Source organism: Prosopis cineraria, unplaced genomic scaffold (genome assembly GCF_029017545.1).
Source record: "Prosopis cineraria cultivar Desert tree isolate PC_DT_omini unplaced genomic scaffold, ASM2901754v1 PC12, whole genome shotgun sequence".
NCBI lineage: Eukaryota > Viridiplantae > Streptophyta > Magnoliopsida > Fabales > Fabaceae > Prosopis > Prosopis cineraria.
The window spans coordinates 21922428-21944037 of NW_026555343.1; the positions used below are offsets into that span (position 1 = coordinate 21922428).

A 21610-nucleotide genomic window follows, 5' to 3' on the forward strand; every position below is an offset into this window, starting at 1 on the left:
ATATATATATATATATATATATATCAGTTGTAAATATAACTTGGCCAAGCACACGCTTAATCCAATATATCAAACTTGGACCAAGATATACACACTCATCACAGGATTCACACAAGTAATATTCAAATAATGTCATGTTCCTAAGTTGGTAATATTTAGTGATAATATTCGTTATAATATACAAAAAGAGAAAAGGGAAGAGCTATACAATGATGCTCTTTACTCTTCAAATGCCCCTTCCTTTCCCTTATCCCAACCAGAGCCTTCACCTGTAAAATATAATTACAGGGTGAGATAAACATCTCAGTAACCAATATAGCTCATCAAATGTTTATTACCACAAATAACTATGAAAAAGTATCAAAACTATAGTATTATCAAGCATACCAAAAATTATGAGATATATGTATCTCTTCTCAACAAAACACATAGTTTTACACTAGCATGATCATCTAACCACCGAACCTCCAATGCTCCCCGATATGAAACCATAGGCTCTCCTGGTTCAACCACTTATTGACCCGAACACACTTTCGATGGTAGAAATACCTAGCCAAAGGTAATCTAACCCGCCTACGAACTATGGTTTTTCCCTCTTCACACGCTTGTGATAGAGGCATCGTTGACTCCTAACTGCACCCTAACAAGTACGAGGGAGTTGCTAGACTACTCAGATGTCCTATAGTAACAGTCCTATATAATGCTGCACCGGATGTCCCATGGTGTCAGTCCGACCATATGGATTTTTCACTCACATATCTCCACACACATATATTCCCACATATCTCGTATGAACTTCCACCCCTTATGATCAGGCTCTTTCACAATTTCCACTACTTTCATCACATTTTACATCATAAACTTATATACATAGTATATACATTCAATTATAAACATTAACCATTTACAAAACACTTTTTCATGCTAAAAATTATTTACAATGTCAAATTATGCACAAAATGCTTCAAAACTACAACTTTATCATTTAAAATTACTTCTACATAGTTACAATAATTAATAAACACAATAAACTATATGGTTACCTCAACCTTTGTTATACAAAAAGGGTTACCATGGCTCAACGTTAGCTCCACATGTTCTATATTGACGGTAAGGCTTGAGCAATGCTCAATCTACACCAATAAGTGACAATCGTCAATTATCACTTTAGATAACTCCGAATTCACTAGGTTATAAGTGCTTAAAATACTCAAATTCCTTTTCTAACAATACCAACTATTCCCATACACTTTAACCATCCTATTAAACATTCCAACACACTAACTTCCCTAGTCAATGTCCCACATTGTCTCAAAATCTTTAAATTATACTTAGGGTTCGTCCAAACTCTTACCAACAATTCTCAATCACTATAAAACTCATAAACTTAAGGTTAGAAGTTTGATTTAACTCCCCAAGATCTTAAATAAACCAATGGGTTTGGTCTAAACCCCAGGGAACCAAAATCCAAGCCTTCACTACCTCAAATGTTCAGATTTTCACATAAAAGAGGGAAAAGAGGGAATGTACAACTTACCCAATAGTGAATCAAGCTCCAAATGCCCTCAAAGTAGCCCAGGGATCATGCCCTAGCAGACTAAAAGCTTTTCTCCGTCACTCTCTTAGTATCTCTCTTTTTCTCTTCTGTTTTTTATTTGTTTTTTGCGTCTGATAAGTGCAGATTTTGCATGTGTATCGCGGCGCGTCGTCACATTTGCCATGACGTATAGCACAAAAAGCCCCACAAAATTTTAAACTCCCTCCATGCCATGGCCCACTTGAACCTTGACCTAGCCCTCTTCTAAAGTTGTCCACGGATCCAAAAATCATATTAGTTTCTATAAACCTCGCTAAATAAAATTTATCTAAATTGACCAAATTACCCTTGAAAACACTGATAATTACTAATGAGGAAACTTAGGATGTTACACTATGCACCACAGTGCATGCAACTTGTGCTGCGGTGTGTGGCACAATGAGGAGAATCCTTATCACGCGCACATGCTTTAACTCGAAACACAATCCTTCCACCTGTATCTGGCTATTCAACATCCTAAGGAGTGAAAATATCAAGCAATCATCTAAACTTCCAATCATTTACTAATTATCACTTTACCCCTAATTAACAGTTAATCACATGATTAGAAAAATTAGGATGTTACATTATTCAAGGTTAAATTTTACCTAGGCAGGAATAAAAAAGATGCACAATCAGTGTTAAACTAAATAGCATAAAGGGATAAAGAATGGCTAGAGATAAAAACCTAAAGAGCTACAATGAACATATGGAAAGCTTATGTGTTCTAATGTATGAGGATAGATACCACCAAAGAAATTAACCACATCTTGAATTTGACACTAAATAAAGCAGTTACAAAGTAACAGCATAAAACCACATTTTACAAGTCATTGCTCAAGATGTTAAGTCGTATCATTCAGATAATCAGTGGGGTAATCCTGCAACGAAGCATTGGCATTTTCGGTACCTATGCTATTATAGAAAAGTGATTCCTCTTTGGTATTTATTTTGTTTTTGTTGGGAATTCCATAGTCTTGGGAAGAACTGTATGGGATATTTGTTGCTTAATAGGCCATGTTTCATGGACATTCAATGGCCAAAATCTCAATAATTTGTCATGGGTTAATGGGCTAAAGTCAAACGATTTTGTTTCCTCATTCACTTCATATTTCATGAGTCTAATCTATATTTATCTTGTTTGTTTCCTTTTCTGGAGAAGTGATCAGTTGAACTTCTATGTTAGACAACCCTTCATATAAGACTACTATTGTCTAGAATGAGATAAGAAATTTCTGACGCAAATTTTTTTTGAAATTTTTCCAATTTTCCTATACACCTAATATCTTGTATTTACAAACAATAAAAAAGGACAAGGATGTGACTCCAGCATATTTGCACAACTATAAAAGGAAATATACATGTTATAGTTTCTCACATAAGTAGCTATAGACAGGGCCGTGTGAAGATGTTTTGACGCCTAAGGCAAAATTATTAATAAAACCTAGTATGTGTAATTGTCCCTTCAAAAAAAAATGCTCTCATCATTTTTTACAAAATAATATATTAAATTTTATAATATAGTGATCTTAGTGAAATACTAAATTAATTCAATAGTGAAAATTAATGTTAACAAAGTACTCCTACCCCATCTTATATATTGGGATAGAATATTAACAAGGATATGGGATGACAATACATTTTTAACAAAAAAGATATAATTAAGACTAATATATCAATGACTAATGTAAAAAACTAATAATAATTATACACCTTATAAAAATATTTTTAATAAGGTTTAAAGGTATCACGTTGATGGTTTAAGACTACACAAAGTTTTGATGCTAATATTTTTCAATGTTTTAGGCTTTAAAATAAGAAAGGGAGAAAATGAAAAGTAAGATTGTGAGAAGAATTTAACGTAAGCTAATTTAGTATGAATTATTATCTTATGGATCTCACTATTCTTTTTTATATAGATAATGAACTTAGTTCAATAATTAATGTTATAATGGAAACAATTAGAACTTTTCAACAGGAAAACAATCAATACTTTTTATTCTCTTTCATCTTCAATTAAATATATGATATTACAAATATCAATTAGACATACATATATATAATAGGGGTATTAATAATTTTTTTTGGAGGCCTAAGGCAACGGCTTCACTTGCCTTGTGGCTTCCAGGGCCTTTGTCGAACAAATCGGCTGAGAAGGGATACAAGGAACAGAAAACGGGCAAGACATAAATAGGGCAGAATAGGATAGTCGGAACGCATGGTGAGTGAGGAGTTATAAAATGATGAGGAGTTATAGCATGTTTATGCTCAAATGACAAAAGGCGGAGGTGAGAATGAAGGAGGGAAATGGGTGAAGGCGCAAATCCGAAACTTCACAACTGGCAAGAGGGAACCCAACTTAGGGCCCAAGAAAGCCATTTTAAAAAAAGATAAATTAGGACTAATAATATCAATGACTAATGTAAAAAACTAATAATAATTATACACATTATAAAAAATATTTTAATAAGGTTTAAAGGTATCACGTTGATGGTTTAAGACTACACAAAGTTTTGATGCTAATATTTTTCAATGTTAGGCTTTTAATTAAAATAAGAAAGGGGAGGAAAATGAAAAGTAAGATTGTGAGAAGAATTTAACGTAAGCTAATTTAGTATGAATTATTATCTTATGGATCTCACTATTCTTTTTATATAGATAATGAACTTAGTTCAATAATTAATGTTATAATGGAAACAATTAGAACTTTTCAACAGGAAAACAATCAATACTTTTTATTCTCTTTCATCTTCAATTAAATATATGATATTACAAATATCAATTAGACATACATATATATAATAGGGGTATTAATAATTTTTTTGGAGGCCTAAGGCAACGGCTTCACTTGCCTTGTGGCTTCCAGGGCCTTGTCGAACAAATCGGCTGGAAGGGATACAAGGAACAGAAAACGGGCAAGACATAAATAGGCAGAATGGATAGTCGGAAAGCATGGTGAGGAGTTATAAAATGATGAGGAGTTATAGAATGTTATGCTCAAATGACAAAAGGCGGAGGTGAGAATGAAGGAGGAAATGGGTGAAGGGCGAAAATCCGAACTTCAAACTGGCAAGAGGGAACCCAACTTAGGGCCCAAGAAAGCACTGCCAGACGCCCGTTGATGTTTTTTCTTGTCATCAGATAGAAGCCAGATTCTAGCCACAGGGGCACTTTTGTTCGATAAATTTTCACATGCTGTATTTGCATTTCATCATTCTTCCTGACCTTCCCTCGCGGGGTCAGTTACCCAGCCTCTGCTGCAGAAGTCTCATGGGCTTTTGTCAGGTGTGGCCGAGTCGAACGAGTCAGAGAGGTGGGTTTTTGAGTCCATCCGGTTATTTGGGTCGAGGGAGGGAAGGGGAAAATATCGAAGCTTGCTCGTGTTCAGTTGAAAGGGACTTGATGCAATGATGGTGACGGAGAGCTTCGTTGAGAATGTGGATCAGATGGTGGAAATAATGGATATAATGTCAAATGGGGGTTTTTTGAGAGGTGAAAATAATGAATTAGGAGCTGATTGGGTGGAACTAGAGTGGTTAAAATCAAAAGGATACTATAGCATTCAGGCTTTTGTGGTGAATAGGCTTGAGGTTTCCTTGAGGCTGGCTTGGTTGAGCTGCAACAACAATGGAAGAAAGAGAGGGGTGAAATTAAAAGAAAGGCTAATTGGGGCAGGTGTTTCAACTAATGTGTATTGGAGGATAAAGGGTTGCATGGACTGGTGGGGGAATCTGGACGCTGCAACTAGAAAGAAGGTCCTGACGACTATCACGGGGCAAAGCGGCCAAAAATTTGGTATTGATTGGGATTCTCTTTAATTATCGTTTAGATGATATCAGTACAAATTGGATTATAAATGCTTAGTACTTAAATAGCTAACAATTCCAATTGAAAAGGTACTCAGATTATGGTAAATTAGTTAGAAGGATGGGTTCGACGACATCATTTGATTATCACTTTGTGGGTTAAACTTTATAGGTATGGACAATATCACTTGTTAAATTTAGCCCTCTGGAATTTTTCACTCCTGCTCATTTTTCATAGAGTTTTCTTTTGGGAGATCAATTTTGGTGTATCAGGAAAAATGTATAAGAAATAGTTGAATCTGAGTCAATTCATTCTGAAACAATTATTAATATTTGATAAAAGAGTGAAAATGTATGGAAGCCCTTTATCTAATTTCCTAATGTGACAGGAAACAAAAATTTTATAAAGTAGATGTAGGTGCTTTGACATCAACTAATTGAGGATTCAAATTAAATGCACATTGAACAAAGCTTGGTTTCATTGGTCCCTATTTCATCTTTGTGGGTGCCTTGTGTTATAAGCTGGATTCAAAATATCATGGACAGAGACAGCTATGCTTATGATGTGTGTAAGCATTGGAGTCCCCTAGCAATGGAGACTTTAGTTAGATGAAGGCATTCCTTGTTCACAATGACTTTATAACTCCCGGGACTTTCCTTTGTAAGTTTGTAGATTGGCCTTATCTAATCCTCATGCTGACTTTGACTTACAAGTTTTCAGATTTACGAGGTTTTCAAAGTGGTAAATGATGCTTTGGAGGATGACATATGGCTATACCATACTGGTGTAGAACAATCACTGCCATACAACAATTCGACGTCGCCTGAAAGGATGATTCGAATATTTCCTGATGATGTAGAATTTGGAACAATTATCAGGCCACCCACATTTTCTAGAAGACCTGCTTCTTTAGCCAGAGCCTTTAATTCATTATTAGTGCTTCAGGATCTTAATAAATTGATGTCATTGTGTTGTAATTGTAATTATGATATGGGAATGCTATTATTTAGTCCATTGGGTTCTGTCTGTACCATATCTGATTGTATAATGAGAAAGTTGCGAGGGTTTCTGATGGTCATTTCAATTGACTCCACTAGACTTGAACTTTTAGGAGAGGAACCTGACAAGTCTTCATCAAGTAAACCTAAAGAAAAGCTCAGTAATTGTAAACAAAAGAAGAAAGGGCGGGCACGCAATGTTAAAAGGCTAAATCCTGTGCCAAAATCGTTTGCGGATGACATTTCACATAAAATTCCTCCCAAGGTACTTATTCCCATTTACAAAGGCGGCTGTAGCCCTGTTATTACAGACATGCTTCCTGTTTAAATTGTAACTTGTTCCCTAAATATTATTCTAGGATGGCGTTTATGTAGAGGAGAATCAACAGAAGATTGATTCAACAGTATCCGTGCAACGTCCTGAGGTATCTCAGGGGAAGGATGTCGTTAGGGTAAGCTCATCCTCAACTGCTGAAATGGTTCTCATTTAATTTTTCTTCTTCTTAAGTTTGAATCATATTTCTAGTCAATGATTGGAATGTTTTATGATGTGTCATCAGGACCATAACCAGCAATGGAATGTTGGGAAACGTCGAACTACTTCAAGAAGAAGAAAAGGGAAAAGTAAAAGTGGAAAATCCCTTGTTGACTTTCAAGTTGGAGATTCTCAAAATTCAATCACAGGTACTGCCTCTTCGCCTGTTATTTCTGAAGTTGAGGTGGCAATTCCTGGTAGCTTTCGTGATACTTCAACTGTTAAGAAGGTGAAAAAAGAATGTGCATCTGGTACTGTCATTTGTGCTGCGGATTCCAGCTTTGTTAATTCTTATGACGGACCTAATAGGGAGAACAATTCTATCCGAGAAATTCAAGGAGATTATGTTGAAGATTGTTCTGAACATTGCAATAGCATAGGTGCTCAGCCTTGTCAATTGTCAAATGAAATGAAAATTTCACCTTGCACATTAGATAATTCAACTTTTGATGGAGATTCTAATGTTAAAACTTCATCTGTACCTGCCCTAAAGCTCGGTGGACTCTTTTGCAATGAAGACACCAGCCTTCTGAACTCCTCATATATTGCTGAATCAGATATTAAGTCATGTTTTCTAAACAAACCAGTTAGAGAGGCTCATTTGAAAGAACATCTCTTTTTGAAGGAGCAAAACAGAGGATGCCTATTTGAAAGTAGGAGATCAGTTTTTCCAAAATATCGTCCATATGAGTGGCCTGGTGTGCCTTCTATATATTTTCCATCAATTAACTCACACCTCCCTCCTGCCACTGATAGATTGCATCTGGATGTTGGACGCAACTGGCATAATCACTTCTGCCACTCCTTTGTTCCCACATTTCAGCAGGCAAGAAATACTCCCATTGATGGTGGATGTAACCCAATCCTCTCTCATCCTGTTCCTATGAGTTTAGATTGGCCTCCAGTTTTTCGAAGTGGCATGGCTCCTTCACCAACTTGTAATTATGACTCTGGATTCATGACTGGGTGGCGCTCTACACTTTCAACTAGTTTGTCATCTCATGGTGTTCAGGTTAATGCGACATCTCCTGACGATGAAGGAAAATATCATGGAGATTTGATCGATTTACCTGATTTGATGAATGCACGAGAGCTAGCAGATGAATATGACAATCACTGCGTATCAGAGGAAGAGTACGAGGTTCATGCAGTTCCTGGTATGGACTATAATCAATACTTTGGTGGAGGTATAATGTACTGGGATCCTTCTGATCATCCAGGAACAGGTTTCTCTCGAGCTCCCTCTCTCAGCTCAGATGATAGTGTTTGGGCTTGGCGTGAGGCTGATGCCAATAGGGCTGTGGATGACATGATTGCTTTCTCATCTTCATATAGTACAAATGGTTTAACTTCGCCTACTGCTGCTTCATTGTGTTCTCCATTTGATCCTTTGGGAAATACACCCCAGACAGTTGGATATGTGATGTCAGGCAATGAAGTACCTGGAAAGGTGTTGCATCCTTCACCAGCGACAGATGCAGCAATGCAGGAAGATACTTCTGGGTCTCTTGGTGCTGGTTTACCCTGTGAAATTGAAGGGAAGACAGGTGATTCGCATCCATACCCTATACTAAGGCCAATCATTATTCCTAATTTGTCAAGGGAAAGATCAAGATCTGACTTTATGCGAAGTCTAGATCATAAAAGCCCATGTGTTCCACGTACAAGGCAGGATCAATGCTGCATTAAACGGCCACCATCACCTGTAGTGCTCTCTGTTCCACGGGCTCCACGTCCACCTCCACCTTCTCCTGTGAGTGATTCAAGGAAACAAAGGGGTTTTCCAGCAGTTAGATCTGGCAGTTCCAGCCCAAGGCACTGGGGTGTGAGGGGTTGGTATCATGATGGAAGTAATTTTGAGGAAGCTTGTTTAAGATTGGATGGTGCTGAAGTTGTGCGACCTTCTTGGAGAAGTAATAATCTTGCAGTACGACCCAAGATCCAGCCTTTACCTGCTGCCTTGCTGCAAGATCGCTTGATTGCAATGACACAGGTAGCATTTGATCAGGAACATGTAAAGTTTTCTATAAGCTTGTGTTTTGTAGATATCTACTAGTGCTCATAGTTTTATTTAATCATACAGCCAGACGTTGCCTTTCCCCTGCAACCACTTGATTCTCAGAGCTGTCCTTCAAGAAGTGCATCTTTGGCATTAATGCACCGTTTGCTTCATGATGAGATTGACTCTTTCTGTAAACAGGTATTTGCCTGACCCTTTTCTGTCTTGCATTTCAGTCCTATGACTGAATGGTAGTTACAATAATTTAGAAACTTAACGGCCAATGAATCAGACAAGGAAAGGAAGGATACTATGTTATTGTTTCAATTGGGGTCCAACTGCAAAATTTTAGTGTTACCAAGTTTTATACTGAATGAGTAAACTTGGGTATATTGAATCTTAGCTGAAATGCTTCATATTAGTATTTGATTTTTGTGACTTGTCATCAATACTAATTAGTCTTGTTCATTTTATTGACTATTTACAAGTTTGCTCATTAAAGCAATGACGCTATTATAGGTTTGAAATCATTTTGTCTCCAGTTCAGTGATTTATTAATTATTAATGAACAATACATATGACAAACAATGAAAAGCGTTTACTGGGGAGCAAGTAACTTTATGTGCACCCAAGACACCAAGTTTTAGTCATTTGGTTGATTTTTTATTTTTTTTTACTTTTCAAGAGTCAATGACATGGATGCCTTTCATACTGCCACCTTTAATTATGGTAAATTACAGTTGACTTCTAGGTCCAAAATCAGTTGTTTCTTGAAGCGTGTCATTCAGCACCGTTTTGGTTTGTTCAGTTACCTCTGAGTTACCTTATAGTAGTTTACATTCAGATTTTGATGAAAATGGTACCTCGAATGTAAAATCAATGAGCAATTATTATTATTATTATTATTATTATTTGCAGTTAAATGTTCCTTTCACTTATATCTTGAATATATCTACTGTGTTTTGAGGTTGCTGCTTTAATTGGATAATTTCATCTATTCAATATTTTATATTAAATCCTGGAAAGAGCCTTGGAAGTCATTGAAGCTGTCCAAGGTACAAGTGAGACATCTATTTTAAGAACATTCACACTTTCTTTTTTTAATTTCCATTAATAAAACTAAAGGTGCTGGCTCAACCTGGAAGCTGGAATTGTCCTGTTTTTCAATCACAGGCTGATTTGGGCTGGGCTGGTTTACTTGGGTTGGGCAAGTTATGCTCAACGAGCAATTATTTGAATGTTAAACCCGACAGCAATTATTTTTATTATTTTTTGGGTTTAGATGTCTGTTTCACTCATTTATAGAATATATCTACTGTGTTTTGAGGTTAGTGCTTTAAATGGATAATTTCACCTATTAAATATATTTGATTCAATCCTGGTAATAGCCATGAAAGTCTTTGAAGTTGTTGAGCCATGAAATTCTTTGAAGTTGTCCAAGGTACAAGTGAGACATCTTCCCCCCCCCCCCTTTAAACAACATTCACACTTTTTTTTAATTAAATTTCCGTTAATAAAAGTAAAGGGGCTGGTCTGGGTTAGCTGAGCCCCCTGGCTCAACCTGGAAGCTGGACTGGCACTGTTTCTTTTTCTTTTCTTTTTTTTTTTTCACAGGTCAATTTGGGCTGTTTACTTGGGTTTGGTGAGTTGTGCTCACCCCTGAACATGAAGTATAGGGTTCATACTAATTTCAAGACAAATGACATAGGGCGTGAAATGTAATTTAATTTAAAAATAGAAGGCCTTTGGGCCATACTGTTTGCAGATTGAATTGAGTCAGTTTGAGATGAGCTTTCACCCATTCCCCAGTCTTCAAACTTTCAAGAAAAATGTTCAAAAGAAATGGACAAAAGGATGGTCATGCGTGTGGATTAGATTGGGTTCATACTGTTTAAATGCAGAATCTGACCTGTAAATGGTGGGTTGAAGGAATTTTAAGCTAATTCAATGAACATCCCTTGATTGAACAGTGTTGGGTGAACTAGTTTTCTCAAAACTGTCTGGCGTACACTATCTTTCATCAATTAGGCATTACTGGTTTAAGAATGGAAATAGGATTGATGCTTGGCACGTTCCCATTTCATTTAGTTGATCCAGCAAGTTTGGCATTTTGGTACTTTATTTCTAATCTACAGTAGAAAGCTTTGTCTTCGTTTATCCCCACAGGATAAATGATTCTACTGATTTTATGATGTGCCCTGGGTATATTCAAAAGAATCCGGGCAGTGAAGCAAGTGAAATATATTCTGAGGGAGGATGTGTGACTGAACTGGACAGCAATTTTGAGAGATGTGTTTTCTTTTGGCAAGAATTTCTTGAAGAACGCTGAGGAGGGTTCAATAAAAAGAGGTTTTAGGTGAAGAATGGGGCATGGAATTTTATAGATATCTAGCATCTTGTATGGCTTTAGATTTTCCATATATCTTGTGTATTTGTTTTTGTTTCAACATGTTACTTGACATTTATTCTTTAAATGTATGATGCAATCCTAGGTTGCTGCGGAGAATATGTCTAGGAAACGGTACATCAATTGGGCTGTCAAGAGAGTTACTCGATCTCTACAAGTTCTATGGCCCAGGTCCAGGACACACATATTTGGTTCTAATGCAACTGGTATGGCCCTTCCAATAAGTGATGTCGACCTTGTGGTTTGTCTCCCTCCTGTGAGAAACCTGGTAATTTTCCCTCTTTTCTTCTGTTGTATTGTCCGTTCTTTTATTTGGTGAAGTGACTCCCTTTTCTTTTAAATAAAATGATTTAGGAGCCGATAAAAGAAGCTGGAATACTTGAGGGCCGAAATGGCATCAAAGAAACTTGTCTCCAGGTATATTGGCAGTAAACTATGGCATGTTATTCTGACACCTTATGGCCCTGTTTGGTAGATGGCATTGAATGGTTCGGATTGGGGTTGGATTAACCCACTTTTACCATGTTTGGTACAATAGATAGGTTTGCTACTTGGGATGGTTGAAACCCATGTAGGTGGGATTGAGCAAGCCCATGGGAGAGGTGGTATTGAAAATTTAATCCTGGGTTTGAACTTTTCAGACCAAGATGCCTTCCCATGTCACAAGCCTCCACCTTGGAAATGTCACCTCCATCTCCTCTGTCTCCAGTCACCTTCTCCTCCCTCTTTTGTTGCCTTCTCCATCATGCTTTCTGCTCCATGCTCATCGCTTTATGCCTCTTTCTCCTCCATCCTTTCTGCACATCATTGTCTCACCGTCATCATCTTTATGTCAAGTGTTCATCAGCATGTTGTCTACAGTGCGTCAAGGAGGAGAAAGATGATTAGGGAGCGAGGAGAAGGTGATTGTAGAGATGGAGAAGGACAAGCAGAACATGACGCTCTAATCTTTGTCTCCATCTCCAGCACAGATCTGAAAAATGTTGTCCCCCCCACCCCAACACAACAAAAGGATTAATATGCTTTCACAACTTGACGTATATAGAGGTAACCAGAAGTCCTAATTCTGGGAAATCAATATGTAACATACAGTTTCATTGACACAGATCATTGAGCATCAGAAGAGGTTCTTTTTGCAGAGGGAGTGGAACACGGTTAAATGCTTTTTCAGGGCAAGGCTGTCATAATCTTTTGTAATTATAATTTTATATATTAAATACAAATTATTTAACCATTCCCATGCTATATACCAAACATGATTTTTAATACTTATTTCCATTTAATACCACTCCCAATCCCAATACCAATCCCTTAAAATCCATCTTTTGTGCCAAACAGGGCCTATGTGCCCATGCCTATCTGTATAATGTCTCTGTTAAGATTGAGTATCATTAAGTTTTTGTCATGATTGCAATGAAAGATTATAGGGGCAGTGTTTGTCGTTTCATTGCTTGATTTCACTCCCACAAAGTTTAAAACGCTGGTTTCAAAACTCAGCAAGAAATGGAAACAACATAAAGCTGGGGAAGACAGAAAAATTGAGGGGGCCTGTACATAGTCTTGGGAATTTCATGTAAAACTATTTAGTTGTGTATGTGAGAGATATTAATAGAACATATTATGGGTTTATTCCCCCAAAACTTGAGCTTTTAGGATGAAATAGTCCTTAACTTAGTGTCAAAGTCATTCTGCCCAATGAAGATTTTGTATGAAGATACTGGGTGTCAGACTCATGTAATCTTGTTTACCTGTAATTTCCTCCTTACCACAAAAAAATGTCACTCTGATCAATTAGTGAGGAGTTTGATCCTTTCTGCTCTGACTCTCATAATTAAACTATATTTACACATTAGGTATGGTGGGTCTTTGTTTCTTCCATGTTTGGAGTCCAAGGGCTATTGCTCTTTGCTCAGTGGCATGCTTCAACATAGCATTTTAAGTCTTTGGGAAGAACAGTTCTTGAAGGTGTATATATCTGCAATACTTAACAAAAAGTCGTCTTTAAAGAAAAAAGGGTCTATGGAATGGATGGTGTGAACCTAAATTCTATCACAAGATATGTCCTGAGGATGGCTATCCTAAATAATTTGAGACTTGAGAATACTTGGTTTTCTGGGTAATTGATTGCACACATTGTATGCATTTTCCATACCCTAGCTATTCATTTCTCTGAGTCTGCTTGATGGTTGCTTTTGGACAAACATTTGATTAGCTATCGGAGTTTATTGTTTTGATGTACTTTGAAAGTGTTCCTATTTTCCCTTTTACTTATGGTATGATTATAAGGATATCCTAAGCTAATTTTCTGTACTTTATCATTTTTCTCCTGTTAATGCAGTTATTTTGATTTTGTTTTAGCGTGTCACAAAATTGACCCTCAACTTTGTTGCTTTGCCAGCATGCAGCTAGGTACCTTGCCAATCAGGATTGGGTAAAAAATGATTCTCTGAAGACAGTGGAGAATACAGCTGTAACACTCTCAATTCTTTTTTTTTTTTTTAAATTAGAATTGTTTATATAATTTGACTGGTAAATGATAGAGCATAATAGCATCATACAATCCATGTATTATTGTTGTTTATATAATCTGCCCTTATCTTTAATATGTTCTCCTTCTGTTCCCTTTTGTTTTAGATACCTATTATTATGCTTGTGGTGGAAGTTCCTTTTGATGCTATCACCTCTTCTGCTCCTATTTTAAAATCTCCAAAAGGGAAGTCAGCTTGCACAACTGGTGAAAATGGCAATGGTATTCATTCTGATATGATTCATTCAGAAGATTCAGCTGTGCAAAAATGCTCCCCAATAAATAGTGGCACCCCAAAGGATTCAAATTCAGTGCGTCTTGATATCAGCTTCAAGACCCCATCACATACGGGACTCCAAACTTCAGAAATGGTAATTCCTTTTGATTATGGCACTTTGACTGTCTCTGTGATTGGCCAAAATGGAAAAGTTGATAAACTGATTGCCTTCAATTTTGGATATGAATATTCCCATCTTATGCTATCATCGATCTTGTAGTCAAGGAAAATATATTATTTAACAAAGACAGAGACTAATAAAACTGAGGTAGCCCTACACCCTAAACCCTAAACCCTTAATGTATATTCCCCGCCCCCTCGTAATTCTTAAATGTGAAAGTAAGGACGGTAGAATTTTTACTTTGTTGAAGAGCAAAATTAGATTTGGTACTTGGAATGTTGGGACATTAAATTGTAAATCTTTAGAGGTTGTAGGGGTTATGATTCAAAGGAAAATCAATATCCTTTGCCTGCAAGAAACAAAATGGCGTGGAGAAGAAGTTAAGGATATTCAAGGTTTCAAACTTTGGTGTACAGGAAAAGTAAGTGCACGCAATGGAGTAGGCATCATTATAGATAAAGAGTAAAGAAGAACGTTGTAGAAGTTAGCAGAATCGGAGACAGAATTATTTCCTTAAAAATGATAATTGGACGTGAGACTGTTAATATTATTAGCGCTTATGTGCCGCAAGTCGGGACAGAAGCCAGTCTTAAGGAATTATTTTGGGAGGATCTAGAGGGGTTGATTCGACATATACCACAGAGTGAAAAGATTTTTATTGGAGGAGACTTTAATGGGCATGTTGGGAGGGAAGCTGGTCAGTATGCGAAGGTGCATGGTGGTTTTGGTTTTGGAGAGCTAAACAATGAAGGACAAACTCTTCTTGATTTTTCATTGGCGTATGATTTTAAGATTGCCAACACTTGTTTCAAGAAGAGAGATGAGCATTTCATCACTTACAAAAGTGGAGCCTCAAGGTCACAGATTGATTTTCTTTTGGTTAGGAACACAGATAGAAGACTTTGTAAAAATTGTAAGGTGATCCCCGGAGATGCTGTTACGACACAACATAGGGTCCTAGTCCTTGATGTGTGTATTATGAGTAAAATTCAAAAACGTCGACAAGTAGTAACACCAAGGATTAGGTGGTGGCAATTAAAAGGTGAGAAGCAAGATATTTTCAAGCGAAATCTTTTGGATAAAGGAATTTGGGAATCTCAGGGAAGTGCTAACATCATATGGGAGGATATGGCTAAAAAGATACGGGAGGTTGCAAAAGTAGTTTTGGGAGAATCGAAAGGTTCTGGTCCGAGAGATAAGGAGTCTTGGTGGTGGAATAATAATGTACAGGACAAAATCAAGTATAAGAAGAACTGTTTTAAAGCCATACATTTGTGTAACAATGAGGAAAATTGGGAGAGGTACCGTATGGCTAAGAAGGAAACTAAGAGAGCTGTGGGTGAAGCTCGTTCTAAAGCTTTTGAAGAATTTTATAAGAACCTTGAGACGAAGGAAGGAGAGCAAAATATTTATAAGATTGCCAAGAGTAAGGAAAGAAAATCAAGAGATCTAGAATAGGTAAGGTGTATTAAGGATGAAGAGGGAAGAATTTTAGTTACAGATGATGAAATTAAAAATAGATGGGAGACTTACTTTTCTAAACTTTTCAATGATGGAGAGGATTCATCTAGTAACTTGGAGGATTTAGTAACTGGTGAAGGAGAACAAAATTTGTCATTCTATCGAATAATACGTGATAAGGAGGTAAAGGAAGCTCTTAAGAAAATGGCAAATGGTAGAGCCAACGGACCTGATTGTATATCTATCGAAGCGTGGAAATGTTTAGGTGAAGAAGGGGTGAGATGGTTAACTAAGTTATTTAATGTGATTTTACGGTCCAAGAAAATGCCTGATGAGTGGAGGAGAAGTACATTAATTCCTATTTATAAAAATAAAGGAGATATTCAGAATTGTACTAACTATAGAGGGATTAAACTCATGAGCCACACAATGAAATTGTAGGAGAAAGTAATTGAGCACAGGTTGAGATTGGAGACAAGTATTTCTGAGAATCAATTTGGTTTTATGCCAGGTAGATCAATTACAGAGGCGATTTATCTACTAAGGGGATTAATGGAAAAGTATCGTTGTAAAGATAAAGATCTACACATGGTTTTTATTGATTTGGAAAAAGCTTATGATCGTATACCAAGAGAAGTACTTTGGAAAGCGTTGGAAAAAAAGGGAGTACGGATTGCTTATATTAAAGCCATACAAGATATGTATGAGGGGGTAAAAACTAGTATAAGAACACCTAGTGGTCAAACAAAGGATTTTCCTATAAAGATTGGATTACATCAGGGATCATCTCTGAGTCCTTATTTGTTCAACTTGATTTTAAATGTTTTGACGGAACATATTCAAGAAGAAATCCCGAAATGTATGCTTTTCGCGGATGATATAGTTCTTATAGCAGAGACAAGAGAAGAGGTTAATTGTAAACTTGAATTATGGAGGAGGACATTGGAGTCGAAAGGTTTTCGTCTGAGTAGAAGTAAGACGGAATATTTATATTGTAAATTTGATAAAGGAATATTCGACAATAATTTGGAAGTGAAATTGGGAGATCAAATTATACCTCAAGTGGAAAAGTTTAGATATTTGGGAGCCATTATTCAAAATGATGGCGAAATCAGTGGAGATATTTCACATAGAATTCAAGCTGGGTGGTTTAATTGGAGAAAAGCTAAAGGAGTTATTTGTGACCGTAAGGTGCCTAATAAACTTAAAGGAAAGTTTTATCGCACTGCTATCAGACCGGCAATGTTATATAGTAGTGAATGTTGGGCTCTAACGGGACAGCAAGAGCATAAAGTTGGAGTAGCAGAGATGAGAATGTTACGATGGATGTGCGGACATACACGTAAAGATAAAATTCGAAATGAGCACGTACGCGAAAAAGTGAGGGTGGCACCTATTGAGGAAAAAATGGTAGAAAATCGGTTGAGATGGTTTGGGGATGTACAAAGAAGACCAAGGGAGGCACCAGTGAGAAGAGTGGAACATATAACTTTGAGTCCGATTAAGAGAGGTAGAGGAAGGCCTAAGAGAACACTCTTGGAAGTTGTTGAACGCGATCTCTTAATTAATAATATTCCTAAAAGTTTGATAAATGATAGAGCACAATGGTGTCTTGCAATCCATGTAGCCGACCCCACCTAGTGGGATAAAGGCTTGTTGTTGTTGTTGAAGTCGCAATATATTGATATGTTACATATCAGGGATTTAAGGGCATGTGAGCAATATCCTTGAGTTAGTTAGAGGAGAGGGAATAAATCATCGAGCTTGGCATGTGTCAGGGATCCATTCAGAACATATCACCTGTAACGTCCTCATTTGGGTTTTTGGCAAATGAATTATCCCCGTTTCTATTCTTCTTCTTCTTCCTTTTTGGTTTTGTTTTGTTTTGTTTTGTTTTTTGTTACATTTTCTTTTCTGTTTATATCAGCATGCCTCTCATTTAATTCATTGTTTGGCTAATTAATAGTAAAATAGCTCAAGGGGGCTAATTGATAGCTGGATAAAGTACACAGTGGAGTGAACTTATAGTATGCGCATGACAAGTGACTTTGTTGTCAACAAATTGATGAAACAGTAACGTGAGGGGTCAAAGTGATATCATACTATACCCTCGGGGGTACTGCAGGTAAATGAAACAGAAAGTTAGAATTAGAAGGATATAATTGGAACCATAAGGTAACAAAGTGAAAATGGGGTAAACCACGGGGTGGTTATCCTTCTGCCTGAAGAAACAATATTTGCGTGCTAGTAAAATTGAAAATTGTTTTTTGGGTCAATATAAGAATTTAGTAGCTTTTGTGTGCGTGCGCATGTGTAAAGCTTTCAATTCCTTTTTGGGTCTCTTTATTCTGGGCTCTTTGTCAAGGAGTTATTTAAAATTTTATTCGTTACAGCTGGTTCTTTAAATATTTACCTTTTGCAATGGCTCGAGTTGTATCCAGTCCTTTTGTTTTACTATAAAGTTAGGGGGTCGTATGTATATCTTCAGATTGCTTCATAATTATTTTTATATCTAGGAATATGGTGGAGTTTCAGAGTTCAGAGTATTACAAATGAAGATGCATAGGGAAATTAGGGATGGAATGTATTTCAGCACTATTAGGATGTATCCCCAACCCTAGCTTCTACAAAAAAAAAGGAGGGGGACAAAAATTTCACGTTTTTTTAAAAACATTCCCTCCTTTTTCCCCTTTTTTTGGGGGGGGGGTGGGTGGTGGTAGTTCTGCTTTTGTTATCACTGAGTTGTTGTTCAGGTCTAAATATGGTGGTTTCCGGGACAGATTCTGTTGAGAAAATTGATTGTGAAAGGAAGAGAAAAGAGAGAGATGGAGAAAGTAGAAACAGAGTGGTAGGGAGAAAAAGAAATAAGAAATAAATCTGAAATAATTCTATAAAAGTACCTTTCATAACAGATCTGCCCACAATCCTATTTATGGGTATAAAGCTGAATAAATGAATAAATACCCTAATCTTACCCAAATTTTATATTAATCTCCATAATATTATAGTAATATAGTTAAATATCAAAACCTATCTAAATCCTATTTAAATCATCTAAAATCATCTAAATCTATCTAATTGCTTTTTAAAATCCAAATAACTTACGAATATAACTAAATCTTATCTAAATTCATAATTTCATCATAAAAATAGCCCCTCCCAAAAAGGACTCTTGCCCTCAAGGGTCTTGAACTTCAAATGGAGGAAATTGTTGCTGCAGCTTGAGTATTAAAGGACCCTTTCCTTCAAGGGTCTTGAGTATCTTCTCAGTAAACATAGTGCTAGGTAAAGCTGGCCATTCATTGGGAGGGTGTCTCTGCTTAACAGAGGGATCTGGGCACAACTTGAGGTGAGAAAAAATGGAAGGTTGAATGAATCTGCAACTGGACCTCCCCTTTCCAACATCTTGTAGGGTCCGTAGTACCTAGGAACAAGTTTTTGAGAACTAGTTGCTGCAGAAATCTGTCTATAGGGCTGAAGCTTCATAACCACCCATCATCCAATCTGAAATTCTCTGTCTAATCTTTTTGAATCTGCCTTTTACTTCATCATATTGTCAGCATGATGTAAATGACGTTTGAGGACACCGATCATCACTTCCCTTGCTGCAAAAGATCTATCAAGTGCATCCACCACTGAGTCTCTTGGAAGATAGGGAATATGTAAAGGTGGTTTCTGTCTATGAAAGAGTTCATGAGGAGTGACCTTAGTTGCAGCATGGAAGAAAATGGTGTTATACCGTCATTTGGCAAGAGGGAGCCACTTGTTCCACTCCTTCAGATCTTTCCCAACACATGCAGTGTAAATACGTCCCTAAACACCTGTCTAACAGCTCTGATAATTTTTCTTTTCAAAATACTTTTTTTTAAACGCTTACTTATAAACACCTCAGAAGATGAAGACAATTTTTGTTCTATTCCCAAGGTTTTTTAGGAACTCCTTCCGAAAATTGATCTCAAAAATGGGATCTCAGTAACTGATTATTTCCGCAGGAGCTCCATGTAATTTGTAAACCTGATCCATGAACTGTTGGGCAAGTGTTGCTGCTGCATATGGATGGGAGAGAGCCATGAACAAATATAACTAAATCTTATCTGAACTCATAATTTCATGACAGATCTAGAAAAATTAACTAGGGAGGGGGTAAAATGTATTCCTATATAATATTTTTTTAACATATATAAATGTTTATTATATCAATACAATAAATTTTGTTGAAATTAAACGCCAAAGAAGTGAATTACAAAAATAAAAAATTTATTATAACATACAAAAGAATATAATTGTTTTAAAACAAGTAAAACCTAAATTTTTGTTTGTGAAAGGATAAAAGCTTAAAAAAAAAAAAGACTCTAATCATATTTTAAAAAATTTAATATGTTCTAATTATATTCTATTTCTGTGTAAATTTGATATTCATAATTATTGTTAGAACAAATCATTTTTGTATGATAAAAAATGGCAGGGCCAAGTTAAATCTGATTGTCTGATCAATAACTAAGAAAAGCTTAATAATTAAAAAACGAATGGGAAATTTTCCGTTGGAAATGGACAAGGGTGTTGTGTTGGTGAGAGGAGAGGGGTATTGTCTATGTTGTCAGGAGGAGAGATGTTAGGATGACATGGAGGATGTAACATACTGAAAGGCAAAGTGTCGGGCTGCGGGTGTGAGGATGACCACTAACATAAGGGAGGAGGGGACTTTGTTGCTTGCACACACTTGTGAAAAACCCTGGGGGGGGGGGGACCAAATTTTTTGAAAGTGGTAAATTAAATTTTCTTTGAAAATTATGTTATTTATTTGCTATTTTCAGCCCCCAATTCCTAAAATGTACTTCAGCCCCTGGTTGGGTTGGTTTTAGTGTTGGTTTTTCAGTTTTGCTGTTCAGGAAGCTGCAATCCAATGTCTTGTTTTAGATGTTCCGTCCATGTCTGCGTTGGTTTTGATTGACCCATACTGCATTATGCTACTGCCTATAGGTTAAGGGGCTGACAGAACAATTTCCTGCTGTTACTCCTCTTGCTTTGGTGCTAAAACAGTTCTTAGCAGATCGAAGCCTTGATCAGTCCTATTCTGGCGGATTAAGTTCCTACTGTTTGGTATGCATGCGTAATATTTTTACATGAATTTTTTATTTTTGGATGTTTTCTCTGAGCCCACTTGGTTCAGAAGTAACTTGGACAGGATTTACATATTCTGAAAGTCTAATGAACATTGCAATTGTCAAATGTCATATATTGCTTTGTTGTGTTCAATTTTTGTTGGTTTATTCTTGAAAAGAGTAACTAGCAACCGGTGCTAATAATCCTAAACACACAAGATATTAATAAAGTATATAATACATTTATAATTTAAAAAGGGTATGAGATAGAACAATAGAGCAATAATAATTACTTGATATAGACTTGCAAATAATAAGAAAAGAGGGGGAGATAGATAAGAAGGGGGAGATATAGAAGAAATAAAGGGAGAGGCAGTGTTGTAAAAGGCGCTCGCTTCAGCGCCTAAGGCGCCTGGGCGAGGCGCTGAACTTGGCCATCGCCTCTCAAGTGAAGAGAGGCGATGGGGTTAGTTAGGCGCGCGCTTGAGAGCGCCTTGTGCGCCTTGCATGAGCAAAAGGCGCACGCCTGAGGGTGCCTAGTTTAAGTAGGTTGAAGAACAGGGGAACAAAAGATGGGCAGATGATAATCGACTACTGGGCATTGAAGGAGAGATGAAGACGACCGACTGGGACTGGGTATTGAAGAAGTGAAGAGGACGACTGATTGGGTTTGCCTATCGAAGAAAAGACAACGACCGATTGGAATTGACGAGGATGATGCTGACAGCGTATGGAAGAAGAGAAGATAAGGACAGCACCGACTACTTCAGTTGACTTCTATGGAGTAACATATTGTGGAA

At 36.9% G+C, this 21610-nt stretch overlaps 1 protein-coding gene across 9 annotated transcripts in view; it reads left to right on the forward strand.

Moving 5' to 3' along the window:
* The first annotated feature begins 4788 nt into the window (after nucleotides 1-4788).
* LOC129288122 (uncharacterized) overlaps nucleotides 4789-21610 on the forward strand; it is a 30822-nt gene continuing 14000 nt past the window's right edge. For 4 of the 9 annotated variants that reach the window (XM_054924509.1, XM_054924508.1, XM_054924510.1 and 1 more), the window contains exons 1-10: nucleotides 4789-5371; nucleotides 6495-6646; nucleotides 6741-6833; nucleotides 6942-8909; nucleotides 9000-9116; nucleotides 11408-11590; nucleotides 11677-11739; nucleotides 13721-13792; nucleotides 13957-14220; nucleotides 20689-20808. In XM_054924509.1, the coding sequence (XP_054780484.1) occupies nucleotides 4984-5371; nucleotides 6495-6646; nucleotides 6741-6833; nucleotides 6942-8909; nucleotides 9000-9116; nucleotides 11408-11590; nucleotides 11677-11739; nucleotides 13721-13792; nucleotides 13957-14220; nucleotides 20689-20808 (3420 nt within the window). In that variant the 5' untranslated portion in view covers nucleotides 4789-4983. Of the gene's footprint in view, nucleotides 5372-6096; nucleotides 6647-6740; nucleotides 6834-6941; nucleotides 8910-8999; nucleotides 9117-11407; nucleotides 11591-11676; nucleotides 11740-13720; nucleotides 13793-13956; nucleotides 14221-17674; nucleotides 17834-19268; nucleotides 19944-20688; nucleotides 20809-21610 lie in introns of those variants that run through there. The other 5 variants (XM_054924516.1, XM_054924515.1, XM_054924512.1 and 2 more) reach the window with 5 other exon arrangements.